General features: G+C 54.0%; 1 protein-coding gene across 3 annotated transcripts; it reads right to left on the bottom strand.

Annotated features, from left to right (window-relative positions):
• Positions 1-274: 274 nt before the first annotated feature.
• Positions 275-19,771, bottom strand: SLC47A2 (solute carrier family 47 member 2). Of its 3 annotated transcripts, none has more exons than XM_027624586.2 (17): positions 19,578-19,771; positions 18,542-18,643; positions 18,194-18,262; positions 17,257-17,405; positions 16,603-16,645; positions 13,631-13,675; positions 13,315-13,412; positions 12,767-12,864; positions 11,658-11,771; positions 10,813-10,880; positions 9,719-9,827; positions 8,975-9,050; positions 8,469-8,538; positions 3,492-3,624; positions 3,318-3,412; positions 2,762-2,882; positions 275-1,832 (listed from the first exon to the last, which is right to left on the bottom strand). In XM_027624586.2, exons 1-17 carry the CDS (start codon positions 19,728-19,730, stop codon positions 1,612-1,614), a joined length of 1,764 nt encoding a protein of 587 aa, XP_027480387.2. In that variant the 5' UTR covers positions 19,731-19,771; the 3' UTR covers positions 275-1,611. The 3 variants fall into 3 exon arrangements, with proteins under 3 accessions (XP_027480387.2, XP_035580285.1, XP_027480388.1); XM_035724392.1 differs by having other exon boundaries at positions 17,257-17,360; positions 19,578-19,752; XM_027624587.1 differs by lacking the exon at positions 13,631-13,675 and having other exon boundaries at positions 19,578-19,752.
• Between the last annotated feature and the right edge of the window lie 236 nt (positions 19,772-20,007).

Raw genomic sequence — 20,007 nt, 5'->3', positions numbered from 1 at the left:
CTATAAATCCATTTTTTGCCTTTATCTGTCACAGGTGGTATTTATCCACTTTAAGTCCTGCTTTCTCACCTAAATTCTTAGCCAAGAATTTCTCAGGCTTTACTTTCTATCATTTGTGGGTTTTTTTTTTTTTTTTTTTTTTTTAAGGGAGGGAGAGAGAGGGGGGTGGGAGGCAGGGCAGACAGTGGAAGACAGATTCTCCAGCAGACTCCATGTGGAGCACAGCGCTGACGCGAGGCTTGATCTCACGACCCTGACATCATGACCTGAGCCAAAATCAAGAGTCAGACGCTTAACCGACCGAGCCACCTAGGCGCCCCCGTGGGGTTTTATTTTTTAAAATATCTGTATAGTAAAGAGGTTTTTCCCAACTCTCTCCTCCTATCCCCATTTGCTAATCTAAAACAAGCATTTCCGTAAGCCTCTTCCCAGAACATTAATCCCATGAGGTTTTACACAAAAGTTGATCCCACCACCCACCCTGTCCACCGGGATTCGTAAAGCACGGCAGCATATTTCAGGACTCCAGGCCTATAGAACGTTTGCAGGCTGGCGTGAGTGGTTTTCCAAACTTACTTGACCAGGGGACCCTTTGCTCTGAAGACTTTGTAACCTTGGAACACATTTGGGGAAACATTACTTTTCTGTGCTTGGTTCCCAGTCGTTTTGTTGGGTTGCCAACAGCTCACTAAGGTATGTCCCAGGCAAGGAGGATCTCCGCCTTCCAGGGAGCGGGAGGCCCGGAGTGTTACCAGGTCCTCGACATGAATTCACATTGACTCTTTCAAACCGGGATTACGTTCTGTGCTTCCTTTTGTTTCTATTGGTTCTGATCAATAAATTCATTTTGTTTGCGAGGCGTTTATAGCTACTGATGCCGAAGGGACTGTGTGTGGCAGGGGAGGCCAGACCGCCCTCCGCTTTGGAGGCACGGAGCCTAAAAACGTTCAGCAGTCCCAGGCCTTCAGGAGAAGCGTCCGAGAATTTGGGTCGGCATTGCCTTCCATCCTGAGGCTGTGTGGCCCGGCCATCTGGGTTCGGCTGCCCTTGCTTCTACCCCATCCCTGCTGTAAGAACCAGTGTTTCTCAAGGTCTGTGATCAGCATGATGCTGACGGAACGAAGGGTTAGCGGAAAGGCAAAGGCAAAGGAGGGTCTGTGGACGGCCACCTGCCTCGTCGGGGTTTCATGGCGCCCAGATCTACAGGGGCGCGTGGGGCAGGGACCTCACAAAGGCTTTGTGAACAGACCCGGGCCCCAGAGTCTCCTGGGAGAAAATGGAATTTTTAATTGGGTGACAGTGTGTTTTGTGATCGTGCTTTGATTTGAAGTCTCCCGATTTGAAGCCATGTACATCACTGACTCCTGCTTAGCAGCAGTCCCAGGACTCTGTCTCTTTGGTCGGCGGATGGCTTCTTAAAGAGCAGAGGGGAGAAAGCCAGTTTGACACACCAGTTTGACACTGGTCACACGAGGCGCCGGCTGCAGGTCGTCCTCGGAGGTGTGCACCAAGGTGTCCCCCCTCCCTGGATCCCGCGTGTGCTGTTGTAGGCAGGTGTGGGCAGGTGGGGGCGGCCGCTCTTGGCTCCCTTTCTGGTTCCGAGCTGCGTGGCTAGTGTCTGGTGGTCAGGAACCTGATGACCAGGCCCACCATCAGCATGGCTGACACCACCCCCAGAGCAGCCCCACGGCGGATGAGCAGCTGTTTTGCTGACAGGGGGCTGGCCGGGGCCGACAGGGCATGGGTTGCTTCCGGGGTCCTGAAGAGGTCCAGGTGGCACTCGGGCCTTGAATACGTCGTCAGGGTGATGCCTGGGGAGTTACCCGTGGCCACTGCGGACACAAACAGGAGCCAACTCAGCAGGGCTGGGGGGCCGGGGGGCCGGGGGGCTGGGGGAGAGCTTCGGCCTTGAATCAAGAAGCCCAGCTGCATGTGTTATGCGGGGTGACAGTTAAGAATCCGCCTCTGTGCCTTACACTAGAAAATGCCCGCACAGGAGAAGGAGTCTCATCTACTCCGCAGCAGGGTCAGAGGAGGAAATGACGTGGGAAAACCTCTCGCGATGTGAGTTCGATGCATAGAGCTACTGCTAAGATGACATTACAGGGGTTCCTCTCCGAGCCTGTCCTTGTGATGACCTGGCGAGTGGGACGTTCACATGTGTCTTCAGAGCGCGTTAAATGCTTAGTCGGACCTTACCGTGGTCTCTCGCGACACTCTGAGCTCCCCGAGCTTAGTCCGTAGCTCCCTACTGAAGGCAGAGCCCGGGATGCGATGAGCTCACCGAGGTAAGTGAGGCCTCTGGGCTGTGCACACGCACGCCCCGCACTCCACGCCCGCCTGGGCCATCACTTCATCACAGACACCCTGGATATCAACCAGGGCTGCCCGCCCATGGGGAGGACGTGGCCTTCAGAGAGGAGAACGGGTCCCTGCAAGGATCTTCTCCCCTTTTCTAGTAGCGGGACCATGGGGAAGAGACCTAAGCTCTCAGCCTGCCTTCCTCATCTGAGAATGGGACTATAGTCGCGACCTCGCGAGGTCAAGGATGTGAAGTACTTGGGGCAGGGCCCGTTAAATCAGAGGTAGTAATGTCGCCTTCCTGGTACTTAGGACGGTGCGTCCGAGCCAAGAGGAGGAACGGTGGCTTGCACGATTCCCACTCGACCCAGGCCCTGACGCAAGGCCGCCAGGAGCAGTGTGCTCCCCCCTCCCCCCCCGGCATGGTGTGTGCCCAGCAGAAGCACCAGGACAGCATTACCTGAAGAGGTGACAGCTTTCGCAGGCCCGGGGCGTGGGGCCGAGGTCGCCGAGGTCCCCGCGGTCACCACGCTCACCGTGCCGTCGGGGCTCTGCGGCAGCAACCCCGCATGTTTCTGAGCCTACAAGAGCGACAGCTTGCCTGGGTCAGCCAGTCGGCCCTCCCGCTCACCACCGGCCTCACCAGCACCCTGCCTTAACACACTGTAGGCTGAGGGCGCCTGGGTGGCTCAGTCGGTTACACGTCCGCCTTCGGCTTGGGCCACACGCTCAGGGCACGTGTCTGGGTTCAGCCCTGTTTGAGCTGTTGGCTTTTGTCTGGGTTTCCAGCAGCTTGGGCTGGCTAAGGAAGGGTTGTGGTGTGTGTGCTCCTCCTCGTAATTGGAGAGTATACTGGCGCCATCTGGGGTCCCGCTATAGCGCGGGGAACAGATGGGGGGCCGTGCCCCCCAGCCTATCCCGCAGTTCGCTGCTGCCGAGGCCTGACGTGCCCTGAGCGCTGCCGGGGAGCAGTCACCCTGCACGCTTGGCCAGGCCAGGGCCCACCTCTCACTCACCTCCTCTGCAGCGAGCTTCCAGTCCATCCGGCCGGTGTAGACTGCAAAGGCAGCAGTGACCAGGAGGCCACAAGCCAGCATGCCCAGCCAGAGGCCTGCAGGGGACACGCAGCGGTGGGGCCAGGGTGTCCGAGGGCCCCCAGGCCTCTTCCGGCTTCCCCTTGTGACACTTACCCATGATTCTCATTCTGACTACAAAGGTCAGAACGATGCCCAGAGGGAGGCCGACGACATAGTACATGACTGCATTCACAATGGCTCCGAAGGCCTGCTTGCCGGTCCCTCTCAGGACTCCGCCGTAGACGCACTGCGGGGCGGCGCAGAGAGGGGCGAGAGGTGGGCGTGAGACCGACGGCCACTCCTGTCACGAGGCCTCCTCTCACTCAGCCCCGGGACCGTGCTCTCGTCCCCTTCCGTGGGGAGACCGAGTCAGGGCAAGTCACTTGCCCACAGTTGCTCCAAAGTAGCACTGTGTTCTGGACACCACTCCAGGGCCCCCCGTCATCACTCCCGCATCATGACCGCCTCTCTAGAAAATCTAGAAAATCGCTACGCTAAAGGCAGGGCGGGTTCCTTCTGGAGGCCGAGGGGAGAATCTGTTTCTTTGGCTGCCCTGCATTCCTTGGCTCCCAGCCCTCAGACAGCAGTGATACCAGCCCAGCCTCTGCTGCTGGCTTGGTGCCTTCCTTCTGTCTCTCCGCCTCCCTCTCCTGCTTATGAGAACCCTTAGTGGTTATATATCGGGTCTTCTGGATAATCCAAGAAAATCTGCCCCAGCTCAAGATCCTTCACTTAATCCCATCTGCAAAATCCCCTCCTGCCACCTGACAGCCACAGGTCTGGGGATTTGGATGTGGATAGATATCTTTGGGGGCCCCGATTCTGGATTCCGCACGGGGCGAGCAAAGGTGTTGTCTGTTCCAGACCTGCAGCCCTAGCTCGCTGCTGTCCCCGTAATGCTCACAGACAAGAACTACTGGAGAAAATACTAACTCTGCTTGATTTTACTAGGCTCACCCTCCCAACCTGATCTCCGACCTAGTGAATGAAAGAACTACAGCCACAGTTCTGTTTCATCAGCGCTGCTGATGCAGAGATGCTTGGCTCTTTTTCTTTCCTTAAGATGAAGGACGTGGAGGATTTTGTGGTTTGCTTTCACACTTTTGAGCAAAGAGGCACTGCGTGCGGGAGGGGAGATGTGTGCCTCTTGAACTTGGAAATGTGGCAGGTAGGTTACTCATGTATCTATCGGTGACATAGAAGGTATTTTTTTGGTTAGAAAAAGACTCCTCCCAAATGATGATTGATGCGCTCTGGACAAGTGTTTCTCAATTTCGTCCTCCAGGGGACATTTGGCAATGTCTGGAGATGGTCTGGGGAGATGCCGACTGGTACCTAGTGGGTTGAGACCAGGGATGCTGCTCAACCTCCTTTAGCAGCCCCCTTAACAAGGAACTGTCCATCCTGAAATGTTACGGTGCCAAGATTGTGAAGCCCTTTAGAGCATTTTGAATGACAGGGACAGTCTCTAGTGACCAGCACACCAAGAAGGGCCAGTGCGCCCCGCCCCCCCCACTCCAGGAAGCTAAGTCTAAAATTAAAGGGAGGGAAAAAAAAACAAAACCAGAAAACCAAACTGAGTAGTGAGAACACCTACGGGTTGTAGAGGAGAGGAGGCAGGATTCACACACACAAGCAGTGCAGGCAAATTACCAAATAAAACAACAGGCCTTGGGGGAAGGTCACACACAAGACATTCTCCGGGATGGGTCTGTGCCAGAGCATACAACAGAATTCAGTTAGAGACACTGACAAAAAGAAATCTGGGAAGACGCCCAATATTGGAAATTAACACACTTCTATGTTTTTTTTTTTTTTTTTGGAAGTTAACACACTTCTAAACCTATGGGTCAAAGAATAAAGAACAGGAGAAATTGTAAAATATTTTGAATGCAAAGTAAAACAGCATATCAAATGTATTAGATGCCACTAACGCAGTGCTTAGAAATGTATAGCTTTAAATGCCTAGATCCAAAAAGCAGAAAGGCCTCACTCAAATCAATAGCCTAATATTCCATCCTAAGAAACGAGTAAGGGCAAACCGTATCGAAATAATGCAGGAGAAAGGGAATACTGATGATGAGAGTGGAAATCACTGAAACAGACAACAGAAAAACAACCAACAATCGATGAAACCCCAAATTCTAGGTCTTTGAGAAGATCCACAACACTGCCAAACGCTTGCCAAGGAGTTGGCCTTGGTAAAATAAGACTAAGAAAATAAGAAAGTGAAAACACGAATCACCAAAATGAGGCATGAAACAAGGGACATAACCACGGACCACAGAGGGAAGGATGATAAGGAAATATGGTGAGCAACTTCGTGCCAAAGAATTAGACAAATTTAGTTGAAATGAATAAAGGACTAGAAAGACACACATTACTGAAGGGACCTCAGCAAGAAAGAGAAAGTGAAGAGACCTGTAACAAGTAAATAAATGGAATTAATTAAAAAATTTTCTGACCAAAGCTCAGGCCCGGATGAGCTTAAATGTTTAAAGAAGATATAATGCCAATCCTTCCCAAACTCAGAAAGCCTAGGAGGAGAGGACATTTTCAGAATCATTCTGTGAGGCCGGTGTTACCCTGACACCAAAGGCAGATCAAGATACCACAAAGATACAAGTTAGCAGATGAATATCCTTCATGAATGTAGACCAAAATCTTGAGCAAAATGTTAGCAAGCCAAATTCAGCAATAGATAAACAAGATCTATGCCATGGTCAGGAGGGCCTTATCACAGGAATGCAAGGTATGACATTTGAAAATCAATTAATGTGATTTGTATTGATAGAATAAGGGACAAAAGCCACCTGATTATCTCAACAGACGCAAAAAAGGCATTCTAGAAAATCCAACGCTGTTCTCGAGAAAACGTTTTACCAGACGACGAGTAGAAGGGCTCTTCCTCAGCCTGATGAAGGGCATTTATAAAAATCCTACAGATGACACTTCATGCTGAAAGACTGAACACTCTTGCCCTAACGTTGGGAACAAGGCATAGATTATGCTCCGTGTGTATCCAACATCATACTGGAGTCGAGTTCTAGCCACATGAAAAGGGGGAAGTAAAACTCTTGATTCACAAATGACCTGATCCTATATGAACATCTTAAAGGAATACCCCCCCAACACACAAAACTACTTGAATGAGATTAACAAAGTCACAGGATAAAAGATCAATAAACAAAGATCAGTTCTATTTCCAGGGGCTAGCATCAATGAACTAAAAATGAAATTAAGACACCAGTTCCATTCACAACTGCACCCCCCCCCAAAAAAAACCTCCAAAATACTTGGGGATAAATTTCACAAAAATAGTGCCGGATGTGTCCACCAGAGACAACAAAACGTTGTTGGATAAAGAACGTCTAAATAATTGGAGAGACACTCCGTGTCCATGGATTGGAGGCCCCAATATTGTTAAGATGTCAGTTGTCCCCAAACGACCCTGTAGATTCAACACAATTCCTTTCAAAATGCCAGTAGGGAGAATGGAGGGGGGGGTAGTGAATGGGAGGCACAAGGATTTTTATGACAGTGAAATTATTCGTATGATACTATCATGGTGGGTCCGTGTCCTTCTATATTTGTCAAAACCCATAGACTCTACAACACCACCAGTGACCCCCGACAATGAACTGTGGACTTTAGTTAATAACATATCAATATTCCCTCATCAGGTCCACAAGTGTGCCACACTCACTCGTACATAATTAATAACTACTAATAAGACGTGAAATGATAAGGGAAACTGAGGGAGGAGGTTTATGGGAATTCTATTTCCTTCTGTAAACCTAAGACTGCTCTTTAAAATCTACTTTTTGAAACAAAAGTTTTGAAACAAAAATCTAGTTTTTGTTTCAAAAGACAATACCAAGAATTAGCAAGGGAGTAGAAAGACTGGAACCCTCATAGATCGCCAGTGGGCACGTAAAATGGTACAGCCCCCGAGGAAAAGAGTCTGGCAGTTTCTTTGGAAGTTAAACATACACTTCCAACAATTGAACGCGCGGGACTCTACCAAGAGTGATGAAAACAGACATCCACACGGAGACTCATGTGTGAATTAACTCCTCGAGGAATTCCTATTCCCAACCCTTACTTGCAAGAAGAATTTCTCAGCTGTGGCAAAAAAAAAAAAAAAAAAAAAAAGTGTCCTTGACCCCATCCTATGACAAAAGCCATAATAGATTCCATAGGATGGTTTCTTTTAATGTTCTGTGATAACATTAGGATATCATCACGAAGCCCAGTCCAAAGGAGGCAGTTCTGCGGAAGGCTGAGCAGGTGCTCTAAGCTTCGTGCATGCCTGCTCGAGTCGAAAGTAAATTCTAGAATATGTAGCAATCTGGACAGAGTGCACTGTCTTTTAGAAAAATCCTTCATTGAGAAAAAAAATTTTTTTTCATACTGGTGAATAGTTATTGTACAGGTGATTTTCCCCAGGGCAGGACCAGCCCAGAGGGCAGGTGCTCTGTGGAGCTCTCAAAGCCCACACTCCCAGGCAGAGCTGTTGCCTGTTAGGCAAGGGACGCATTCCTGCCGACCTCAAGATGTGAAGGAGAAGACACAGGGTTCCAAACTCTGCTTCCAGAAGGAGCTGTTAGTAATTTTTCTTTTCTTTTCTTTTTATATGATGCTCTTTAAAATTCACATCATTCAGATCTGCACTAAATGGGACCTGTCTTGTAGGGGTCAGAGATTCAGAAAACTCTGGTCCCTCTGTACTCTGGGATGACTCCCTCCCTCGCAGGTCCCTTTGCTCGGGTAACAGGGTGCGGGAGTTTATACTGATGCAATCTTTCCGTTTTTTGCTAATCTGCATTCATCTTTTTTTTTTTTTTTTTTTGCATTCATCTTTTGGCTTGTTCGAATTGCAGAATTGCAGAAGGGAAAGGGAATTATTGTTTTGAGTAATAATAGAATTAATCCGAGCGAAGACTTTGGGCACTTACAATATACAGTTAGCCCTTTACATGTGTTAATGAGTTAAGCCTCACATCCCATGGAGGCCTCAGGGAGCGCCCATGAACATGGACTCGGACGGGTGGGGGGGGGGGTCAGGTTTCCCACCAGGGCAGTACTCACACAGACGGCCTCAAAGAGCTGAAAGACGATATAAATCGGCAGGACCTTGTTCACCAGGGCAATGACTTCTCTGCAGGAGAGACAGGGAAGAACATTCGTGTGGAAATCTGAGGCATGACCGTGTCCTTGAGACTCATGTATCTCCCCTCTGTTCCACCACCTCCTATAAAGGGTCGGAATAGAGGTAGTGGCCCCACACGGACTTGACATTCCTAGCCCTGAGTTTCTGCATGTCTGTGGGTCTTTTAAGCTCCAGAAGAGCCCCCCAATATCCTACCGCCCTTCGCTCAGCATCCTGTCCCAGCAAGTGATGGAGGCCGTGGTCCGGGGAGAGCAGCAAAGACAGCTGCTAGCTAGCTTCCTCCCAGGGAGGGCAAAGTCGGGGCTAGTCCCCACTTCCTCCGGACCTAGTGCCAAGCCAGCCAGCCGTGTGACAAGCCGCCGAGGACTAGCCGCCAGCCACTCTGACACGTCCCAGAGGTCAGTGAAGAGAACTGATTACCTACTCATCATTAGTAAAAATATGCCCCAGTTTGTTTTTCAGGAGGCTCAACAGCATGCCCACAACCAGCGAGGTACCAACTGGAAGAGACAAAAGGAAGAGCATTTGCACCCCCACCCCCACCCCCCACCCCGACCCTCGGAGGAGCCCAGCTGAGGTCAGCGCAAGGCAGGACAACGGAGGGAATGCTTTTCCTCCTCTGGTTCGCAAAGTGGGGTTCCTGGACCAGCAGCACCAGCATGACATGGTAACTTGGTAACATTGCAGGTTCTCGGACCCCCGTCTCAGACCTCCTGAATCGCAAACTCTGTGGGGGAAGGCCCAGGGGCCTGTGTATTGACACAGCCCTCTGGCTGATTCTAAAGCAGCCTAAAGCCTGGGAACCGCTGCTCTCCACAGCTGAGCTGATCTGGATCGGGCAGCCTCAGAAAGCAGAGCCACGGAGGAGGACACAAGTTTGGTTCATCCCAGGGTGGGGGGATGGGGGATGCGCAGGCCCCAAGCTCCTTGGGGCGGGGGAGATAATGCGAGGGCAAATTTGCAATAGGACCCTGGAGAGCTGGAGGGAGAAGCCTGGGAAGGAAGAGACTTCACAAGATCACACTAAGGTAAGGGGTGCAAAGGCTGTGTCAACTCAGCAGGGGCTGCTCCGGACCCCCCCACTGCCCCCCCTTCGGGCTGGTTTCTCCCCTGCCTCCGGCTCTAACTTTCCAAGAGCCTCCCCCCACGCCCAGAGGACTCTACCCACCTGTGCAGAGCATGCCTGAGATGGCTGACCGCTTAGCTTGGGCAGTATCTGCGGCTCCCAGGGCCATCCCCACCCGGACGCAGACCGCGTTGCTGAGCCCCAGGGGAATCTGGGATCACAGGTAACAAGGGGCTGTCAGTGGAGCCAACCTCCAGCCCCGGGAATGGGGTGGGTCCTGAGCCAGGAAGAGGCCGGGGCTGGGGGTGGAGCGGTCCTCTAGCCCTCCAAGCCGGGCCAAGAGGGAGAAGAGCAGGGAGACAGGATGGATCCCTAGGAGGCAGCATGAGGGCAGAGGGCATCCTCGGCTGTGGTTGGGAGATGGGTTGGGGATGCCCTGAGTGAGCCAGGCAATGCTGCCCCCCACCCCCGCTCCAGAAGACATCACAAGGCCACTGGCCCTGCAACCTAAATCGATGTGTTGCCAAAACCTCGTGAGTAAATACATTTTTAAGAGGTAGCTGTGGTCTTAAGTATGCCAGAAAAACAAAGTTTTGTGGAAACCATTTGTAAAATAAAGCACCTTAGACGTTAGTGCTCTAAGTGCAGACTTTCGTGAGTCATTTCCTTAAGCCCAGGGTCGCATACTGCATGTCCCCAGGAGGCTGGCAGATAGATACACACTTGAGTGACATGGGACAATTCATGTCTCTGTGGGAAGAGGAGGGAGCTACGGGGACCGTGGTGGGGGACAGCGATGTCCCCCCCCACCACCACCAGGGGATACCATCACCCAGCTCTTGCTGACTGGGGCGTGCAGGAATATGGGCCCACCGCTAAATGGAATGTCCCATTTTTCAAGAAAAGGCAAAAATTCAAATTACGATGTGAAATCTCCCCATTTTTAAATGGTGCTCATTAAAAAAATTCTAACACCACGTGCATTCAGTATTACCCTCCATGGAGCAGCTGTGAGTCACCTGTGTGTCCAGCAGGGCCCGGACCTGAACGGGCACAGAGGGTCCAGGAGGGTCTCTCGGGAGATAGAGATGGCCCTTAGGGTGACCGCCTGCCCCTCTTCTGTGACACCCCAGACCGTCAGGGGGGGCTGGGCCAGCATGGAGGGTTTGGCGAAGGTGCCCCCAGAAGACACTCACCATGTAGACTACCGTGGCCAACTCGTAGAGGATGGCCTGGCCAGAGAGGTCCAGCACGCTGATCAGGCCTGCGGGGGCGAGTGGGGGGGTTTGGGGGGCACACGGTCAGCATCCAGCCCTGGGGCTGGCTAACAGACCTGGGACAGGAGGCCCCTCTGCTTTGGAGGCCAAGGGGCAAATGATTTCCAAGGGCAGATTTGCAATGGAAGATGTTTCTACTTGGCCTTCAGCCTTCCAGGAAAATCCCAGTGGAATTTTCTGGAGGCCTTTCCCTGTATGGTTTGACTTTCAAGTCCTTGGTATACCTCGGCATGGTGAGCGAGAGAAAAGAGACCTGGACCAAGATCAGGAAAGCCGAGTTTGGGTCACAGCCCTACCACTGTGCAACTCTGTGCGACTCTGGACAGTCTCCTGTTCTTGGGGCTCAGTTTACCTATCTGTAAATGGGGGGCAAGGGTTGGACCAGAAGGTCTCCCAGGACCATTCTCGCACTGGCCTGATTCTCAGGCTGTGTGGACTTTGCCCTGGGTGCTCCGGTGAGCACACCTGTGTCACATGCCTGACAAACCCACACATGCTCACACCCCTGCTGGTTCAGTCCCTCGCCCCCTCACTGACTCAACCACCTGCCTGGGGCACCTGCTCGGTTCTAGGCCTTTTGCTGGGCGGTGCTGGGGTCTGGACATGAAAGGCCCAGGCCTGCCTTCCGGGAGCTCAGGACCTCGTGGGGGAGATGAGAGAGCCACAGGCCCAGCCTGGCCCAGGCTGCTGCGTCCCGGGACGGGTGGGTGGGAGGGGTTTCAGAGCTGCCCACACGGTTCCCCGAGCCGTGCTCATCCACATACCCATGAGGAAGCTCCCGATCTCGTAGGCCCACCACTCAATGCATATCATGAGCATGCTGGGGACGGCCAGAGAGAAGAAGGGGCCCCAGTCCTGCAGGCACTGGCTGGACCAGCCTAGGAACAGAAGCCGCGCTGAAGAGCCGAGCAGGGAGCCCACTGCGCATGCCCGTCCACTGCCAGAAGCCCCTGCCGGCCTCTGGCTCTGCGCCCCCACCCCCCTCCCCCCGCCCGGGGCTCGGCTCAGCACGTGCAGGCACTTTGCATTCTGCACAGGGCGTGCCAGCTGGTCCAGGGTTGGTGTGGTGCGGGAGGAGGGTACAGGGCAAGGGCCAGCACCACATGGCAGGTGAAAGACCTCACACTCTGCTTGCGTCACCACGCCGGGATCTCGGGCAACTACCCTGCCCTTTCTGGGCTCCACTTCCTCATCTGAAAATCGGAGTTATCTTTGCCCTGCCTCTCCGGAAGGATTCTTGGGAGGATGGTATGAGGTCAAGGGTGACAAAAGGATTCGCAGGGCAGATAGGGCTGCGCAGGCATGGAGAGCGGGGCGGGGGGTGGGGGGCACGCCGGGCTCCCTGCCCGGTGACTGAGGCCCTGGCCAGAGAGCTGGTCCTGAAATGCCTGCAAGGGGACCCCACGGTCTACAGAGTTAGGTTTCAGGAGGCAGAAAAGCTCAGACGGCCACAGGTTCGAGTCCAGCCCCACCATGTACCAATTTCCTCTGTGTAAATAAAATGGGGATAATAAGGCATCATGGAGTTTAACTGGGGTCAGAAACGTTGGTGCTGGGTCCACGGCTGACACCTAGGATTTCCCCCGTGTCACCACCCTGAGATCAGGGAGCGGGCCAGAAAGCGGGGCTCTGCACCACGTCACATTTGATGGGGGGGGCGATCTGGGGCCTTTGGGGGCGGGGTCCTGAGGGGTGGAGCAAAGGGGAAGGAGGCCCCGAAGGGAAGTAGAGGCAAGCCTGGAGACAGGGCCCCTCCAACGGGACTCCAACCGGGTCTTCTGTCCACCTGCCAAATGCACACCCTGGGCCCGTGCCGGGGTCCTGCCTAATGCTTGTCTGTTCAGCCCCCCGAAGGCAGGGCGGCCCTCTGCACCTGCCCACGTCTCCAGGTGCAGCTTCTTCAGCACAATGTAGAGAAAGAGGAAGATGGTCTGCACGAAGTAAGACATAGTGCTGGCGTAAGCAGAGCCCCTGGGAAAGGAGAGAGAGCAGGGCTGGGGCCGGGGGCCGACTCTGGCCCTCGGCGTAAGGGGCTCCCCTGCTGAAGCCAGCATGGAGGGGAAGCGGGCCCAGGCATGGCCCAGCCAGCGCCCCCATCCCGGGATTGGCCACGGGACCCTCTAGTGCCACAGGCACCATGACGACAGAGTCCCTAGAGTCACCCTGCCAGGTCCCCACTCTCGGCCTTTCCTGGCAGGCTGGGGCACGGATGAGGAGGGCTCCTCTCCCCGTCTCCTTGGTGGGGAGCCCCCCCAGGACCCAAGGGACCAGCGGGACCCCCCAATTCCTCGCGACACCCGCTTCTGGACGGCAGGGGCAGTCCCCGCAGTTCTTGTGAGGCGAGGATGGTGACCAACCCACCCTAGTTGGGAGTGGGGTGCCTGGTGGGCAGTGCTGCCTGATGGGGTCCCCAGTGCTCACCTGACCCCCAGGCTCAGCATGGAAACCAGGATGTAGTTGGCCAAGCCATTGATGCAGTTGCCCACGATGCCACTGAACACTTGGGGCCAGACGATTCCCTGAAATAAATGAAGGGGGTGGGGGGCAGGAGTGAGGGGTGTGGCCCAGCCCCGGCAGGTCCAGGGGTTGGAAGGAGGCTGGGGACATGCAGCTCCTTGCTGGGCCCTAGTCAGGCTCACAGATCGTGCAGAAAGGAGAAAAGCCTCAGGCACCCCTTCCCACGGAATAGGCCAGTGTGCTGGGCCCGGGGGTCACCCTGCTAGCCAGAGACCTGTACCTGATTTTGCAAATATTTCGCCAGCAGGACATAAAGGAAAAATGCCTGTGTAAAATAAAAACAAAAAACCAGACACACAAATAAACAATGACTACCCAAAAGCACGAGATGAACATCAATAGATATTTCTCTGATACCTGAGTATGGAGCAATTACTTCACCAAAGTATGTCTGGAACCCCCGCGCCCCCCACTCCCCCGGTGGGCTGAAGCCCGCTGAGCCATCTCGGGTGCTCTGGCCCTGCCTAGGAGGATAGAGGCCCCCATCCGGGCTCCTGCTCGGCTGCACGGGAGGACAGACAGGCAGGGCAGAAAGTTGAGAGCAGAGAGCTTCTGGCTGCAGACCCGGACCTTCCATCAGCTCAGGGAGGCCACCCAGGGGCCTGCGTACAGAAGCACCCAGCAGAGCCCCAGTCCACGGGCTGTGACAACCCTTGAGTCTGGCTCTGGCTGCTGAAAACCATAATCTGGGGGGAGTGGCCTCGGGCTAGGGTGGCGGGGGTGGGGGGAAGGGGGCTTAGCCGTGTGGCCATCAGTGGTCCCTGCTGAGTAGGCTCAAGTCCCCACAGGGTGGCAGGTGGAGGACAGAGAGAGCATGCGCGTCAGTGTGTGTGTCCCTGCCCCCCTTTCTGTCCTCTGTCAAAGCATGGCCCTTGGCTTGCGCCTTCCTACCCCATCCCTTCCCTTAGCCCTCTGCTTCTGTTGAGTAAAGCACAGTGCTTAAGAGCATGGAGCTGGAGCTAGATTGCCTGGGTTCAAGTGCTGGCCCCACTCTCTTATCGGCTGTGTGATCTTAGGCAAGTTGCTTAACCTCTCTGGGCCTCAGTTTCTTCATCTACAATGGGGACAATCATCCGTGCGCATACTGCATGCATATTCACCTCTACATACATATGTAAAGTTAATATTGCCAAATGTTTACAAAACAGGAAATGGCACGTTTAAGCATCCCAAGTGTTAGGTAAGCATTATGTAAATGATGTTTGGCACTTCTGTTATTACTTTACTGGTAAATTATACAGCGGCATTGTATGGGAGGGACTTGCTTTATTCGATAAAGGAGTTGCCACAGTGATTAACATTATTGGATGTCTCCCGCTGACCCAGCCCCAGTGGCCCTGTTTGGCAAGACACCAAAGGGGTGCTGTGTCATTCCAAAGACGCCATCCCCAACACAGTACTGCCAGCTAATCACGTGTCTCACTAAACCTCAACAAATTAAAGAGGATAGCAGTGAATTCTTGAGCAGACATACAGACTACCGGTCCAGCCGGAAATCTCAGAAACTGACTTGACTAGATGCACTGCCTAGCTGGTATTTAATAAATTAATGGAGAAAGGAGAGAATATGCAATCATGAGTCCTAGTTAAAGTTTGTTAGATGGATTAGAGTCTTTTTTTTTTTTAAGATTTTTATTTATTTGACAGAGAGAGACACCGTGAGAGAGGGAACACAGCGAGAGAGGGAGTGGGAGAGGGAGAAGCAGGCTTCCTGTTGAGCAGGGAGTCTGCTGTGGGGCTCGATCCCAGGACCCTGGGATCATGACCTGAGCCGAAGGCAGATGCTTAATGACTGAGCCACCCAGGCGCCCCTAGATGGATTAGAGTCTTAAAGGTAAAAATAAAAACCATAGGAGGGCTCAAAGACAACAGAGGCAAATGTTTATATAATCTTGCAATGGGGCAAGTGTTTTTAAGCTCATCAAAGACCCCATAAAGAAGAGGGTTTATGGGTCTGTTATGTATACATTAAAAATTCTTTAGGTCAAAAATATCAAAAAAATTATAAGGCGAGTGACAAGCTTAAAAAATGAAAAGGTATGTGCCATATATGATAAAGAGTTATTAGTTAACAAGGGTTATAATAACTAGAAAAAGATTAACCCAGAGGTGCCTGGATGGCTCGGGCCGTTAAGCGTCGGACTCTTGTTTCAGCTCAGGTCACGATCTCTGGGGTCAGGAGATTAAGCCCTGAGTCAGGCTCTGCGCTCAGCGGGGACTCTGCTTGAGATTCTCTCTCTCCCTCTGCCCCTCCCTCCCTCGCTCTCTCTCTAAAATAAACAAATAAATCTTAAAAAAAAAAAAAGATTAACCCATTAAAGCGAAGGGTATGGACAGTTCACAAAAGAACAAAATGATCAATAAATACATGAAGAAAAATGTTCATTAGCAATAAAATGCCTGTGAAAACTATTTCGAATCGGGAAAAAAAAATTAGTAACAATACTCTGCGCTAAACGAGAGTGTTGCTAGTGGGGGAGAATTGGTACAAACTGGTATCAAAAGCCATTGCCAAAGCAACGCCAATTCCAGGAATGCACCTGAAGGAAATCGTTACAGATGTTCACAAAGATCTTTCTATAAGGGTGTTTATCACAATCTTCTTTCTGATAGTGGGATATTGGAAACAACCGAAATACCTACCAAATAGGGATTGGTTAATACATTGTGGCACCATAGGATGTTCCATAGCCTTTGAAGTGGATATTGTGGAAAGCTATTTATAATCACATCCAGGGACAAACAACATATTGGAAAGGGGAAAAGCAGGTTATAATGCAAGATACGTTGACCCTTTTTCCAACTACACGTGCGCATGCGTGTTTGAACACACGCGTCCCACGAACAGAAATAACCCTGGAAAGAGGAATTACCCTATGTTCTCCGGGTCATGGGGGGGCAGGATTAGAGGTGATTTAAAATGTTTCTTTCCCACGCTTCCCACGCTTTCTCCAATAAATGGTTTTCTAATCAGAAAACATGTTACTTCCTAAAAGGTGCTTCTGCGTGCACTGGAACGAGGCCAGATTTCTCCTCTCGCCTCCAGCCAGCCTCGGTGGCTCGGCCGGAAGTGGCTGCAGGCTCATGGGCCTCCCCAGCAGAGAGCATGGAAAAGCATGGAAAAGCAAACCGCCGGAATCAAAGGGAGTGTAGGTCCACCCTCCTCCAGGCTCGGGAGACAGAGGCACTTACCGGAAGTGCTGGGATGAAGATCAGCACGTACTCCTGGGTTAGCCTGCAAGAGAGCCAGAAGCTCCAGAGCGGCGCAGGCTGTGCCCTCCAGGAGCGGGGGGCGGGGGCTGGGAAGCTGCCCGAGGAAACTCTGGGCACCCCAGGTTTGAAGAGAGGCCTTGCCAAGCCCTGAAGACAAGTAGTCACGGGGTGCCACTACTATGCACTTGGAAGGTGCCGGGTGGGGGTGGGGGGGTTGGCAAGGACCTAACCATGAGGCCGTCATGGCTAGGGAACGTAAACTCGCGGTAACATGCGGTGTGTAAGGGGGAGCGGGGAGAAGCTGATATCAAGAAAGAAGCAAATGAAGCGCAGATCCTACAAAATGAAGGAGGTATTCCCAGGCGGGGGCACACATGCAAATGCCTTCATCAGGTCTCCTCTCCTTCCGAGTTAAAAACTGGCCGCGTGTCTGCCCCCTGCTGGTCGCAGTTGGAGCAGCACGCCCCAGAAGGGAGAGACCCGAACAGGGAATCCTGGAACCTTGCCCCTAGGAGCTGCGCCTGTGACCGCTGGCGACCCAGAGAAGCACAGGGGCGGGGAGGGGCGGGGCGGGGCGGGGCTAGGGGTCTCCTTGACGGGGTCCCTCCCCGGCGTCCCAGCAGAAGCCAGTACCTGGACACGGCCGGGTCCTGCCGGAAGAGCAGCAGGATCTGCTGGGTGTTGAGGAAGAGCGCCCAGCAGGGGAAGCAGCACAGAAGCAGCACCAGGGTCCCCCTCTGCAGGATGACCCCCACGTGCTTCTTGTTGGGGCTGCCGAAGCTCTGCAAAACAGCTCAGTCCTGGGTCAGGCTGCCCACCCCTTCAGCACCTTCCCTCTGTCCCCGGGTGAGCCTAGCCAGGGCGTCAAGCTCCTAGTGGAGCTAGGGCTGTGGGGATGGGCCCAGGACACCACCACCCGCAGCCTTCTGCGCCCCGGGAGCGGGCTTTTGGCACCCCCTGATTACAGCCTGGAGGGGGTCCTTCTGGGCTCAGCTTCCTCAGCAGGGGGCTCAACCTGCTCATAGAATCACAGTAGCCGTTATTTAGTGAGCACTAGCTCCAGGCCCGCCCTGCGGCCAAGGCCAACCTCTATCTACCCCTTGTGCCCAGTTCTTCAAAAGCCCCTAACAAGGAGAGCTTCATTCTCCCAATCACAGCTAGAGCAAGGGAAGCTCCGAGAACATTTGTCAAGTCCCCATACAGCTACGTGGCAGCCAGGACCAAGCCCGGGTCCCCAGGTCCACCGTGAGTCCAGATCCCTGCCCCAGGAAAGCTGAGCCCCCCTGGGCTGTGGGCCCCCGAGGGCGGGAGGGTCCGCACAGGTGCACCCTCAGCATTTGACACATGAGGTCAGGGACTGGCCTCCACCCCGTTCCCTCCATGGCTCTCTTGCCCGTCTGCGCAGCCTCTTTCAAAACGATGGATCTAAGTCCCTGACAGCATGCAAGGCCTTGCAGGCGGGCCGGGGGGCAGCTGTCCCTGGGGCCTGTTTGATGGGCTCCCAGGTCCAGGGGTCACTGAATGGCCTTCAGTGGGTGCCCTCCTGCCCGGCTCCAGGAGGCCCACCTACCTGGGACATCAAGGTGTCACATGCCGAGGACAAGCCCAATCCTATGGAAACTCCACAGACATTGACAAACTGGAGTCACGCACAGGAGAGAACACAGGGCTTGTCAGGGGCGGGGGATGAAGGAGGGGAACCTGGGGGGCACCCTGCGTCTGGGGGAGGCCACCCAACGGCAGCCCTGATGTGCGGCTGAGCCAGAGACCCCCTTCCTGCCCCAGGCCCTGCCTGCACCCACTGTGGGCCACTGGGCAAGGCCCCCCTCCCAGGCCCAGCTGGGAATGTCAGCCCTCATGCTGTGGCTCAGTGGGGAGGGGGGGGAGAGCATCCCCACACCGACCCATCTATACTCACGGCCACTGAGAGGGTCACTGACGCCAACTCCAGCTTGCCCAGGTGCCCGCAAAACACCGAACTCACGACATGGATCATGAAGGTCAGCACCTGGAACAAAAACTGGGGGACAGCAACCAAGGTCAAGAGCCCTGCACCGCCCAGCCCCACACTGAGGCTTTTCCAGCTCCTGGGGGGGGCCTCAAACCAGAGACCCACAAAAAAACACAGTCCCCGGACCCATTGCCTGCAACCGGGGAAAGAAAGCGAGCACTGTGGCTGAGGCGGACGTGGCAGCCAGAGCGGGAGGTCAGGACACCTGAGTCTTGTTCCCTTTCCGCTGTCAGCAGTGGTCGTGAGCCTCTGGGCTCCACCTCTGGGCTCCTGGTTCCCTGCCTGAAAGTGCAGGAATGCACGAGAAGCAGCTAGCACCCAGCAGCCTGGAGCACAGAGAGCTCAACTCAAACATCTCATACTCCAACGGTGTTATTAATAATCATGTGGTCAGACCTCATACAAAAGAGTAATGGTTAGGTCCTGGTGGTGGGATTAGAGATAAATTTCATCGTAACTTTTCATTTCGTCCGGAAATTTCGTAGGGAGCATATATTGATTAGTCTTTATGGTGAGAGAGAAAAAAAAAAAAAAGGATCTAAAGCAAATTTCCCATTGGAAATAAAACGGGCAGATGGCCCCGTCTTCTCCCTGCAAACTGTCTGCAGGGGGGGCCCACAGACTCCTGCATTAATGGGTCTCACTGGTCATCCCAGGGATTTAATCCAGCCTTCCTGTTTGTTTCTGAAGGAGGGCACACCTGCCCCTTCCGAGTGGGGGCTGCTGGCTGCTGAGCGAGGTCGGGCCCCACTGCCACCCCAGGCACTGTCCAGGGACAGCTGTCCCGCTGCCTGTCACCTGCTCTGGGTGGTGGCCCCTGGTAGTGCCTGGACACCGTCAGCGTGGGAAGTTTCTGGGGAGGGGGGTGAGCTGCTCCTGGCACAGCCTCCGTCACACCCAGCCTTACTGCCCATCCCCCCTCCGCGCAACTTCACCTCCTTACCAGGGGTCCAGAAAGAGCGAAGAGCGTCCACACCTCAGCCCCAAAGCCAACGGGGACCAGCCTGCGGAGGGCAGGGCAACAGCCCCCTCGGTCTTGGGGGACCGTGTCCTGAATGCTGTCCATTCCGAGACCAGGCTGCTCTCCGCCCTGCATGCCTGGGCACTCCTTCAGCCAGCCTTGCCCAGCCAAGTCCATGTCACCTTGCCGGCTGGCTAATGAGTAAGGGGCAGGAGGAGGGGCCGCTGCAGCAACCTATGGGATGTGCCCTCCCTCCCAGCACCGTGGCCCTGTTGCCCAGCCCCCTGGCTCTGTCAACCAGGGCAGGACAGGTTGGAGCCCTGGGCACCCGGGAGTCACCCAGGCTGATGCCTGTGGGTGCCTCGGGTCTGCTGTCCCCAGGGTGGTCAACTGCAAAGCCCCGGGAGGAGAA

Source organism: Zalophus californianus, chromosome 16, assembly GCF_009762305.2.
Source record: "Zalophus californianus isolate mZalCal1 chromosome 16, mZalCal1.pri.v2, whole genome shotgun sequence".
Taxonomy (NCBI): Eukaryota; Metazoa; Chordata; class Mammalia; order Carnivora; family Otariidae; genus Zalophus; species Zalophus californianus.
The sequence above is the reverse complement of the archived record's forward strand: the minus strand, read 5'-3'. Positions and strand labels throughout refer to the sequence as shown.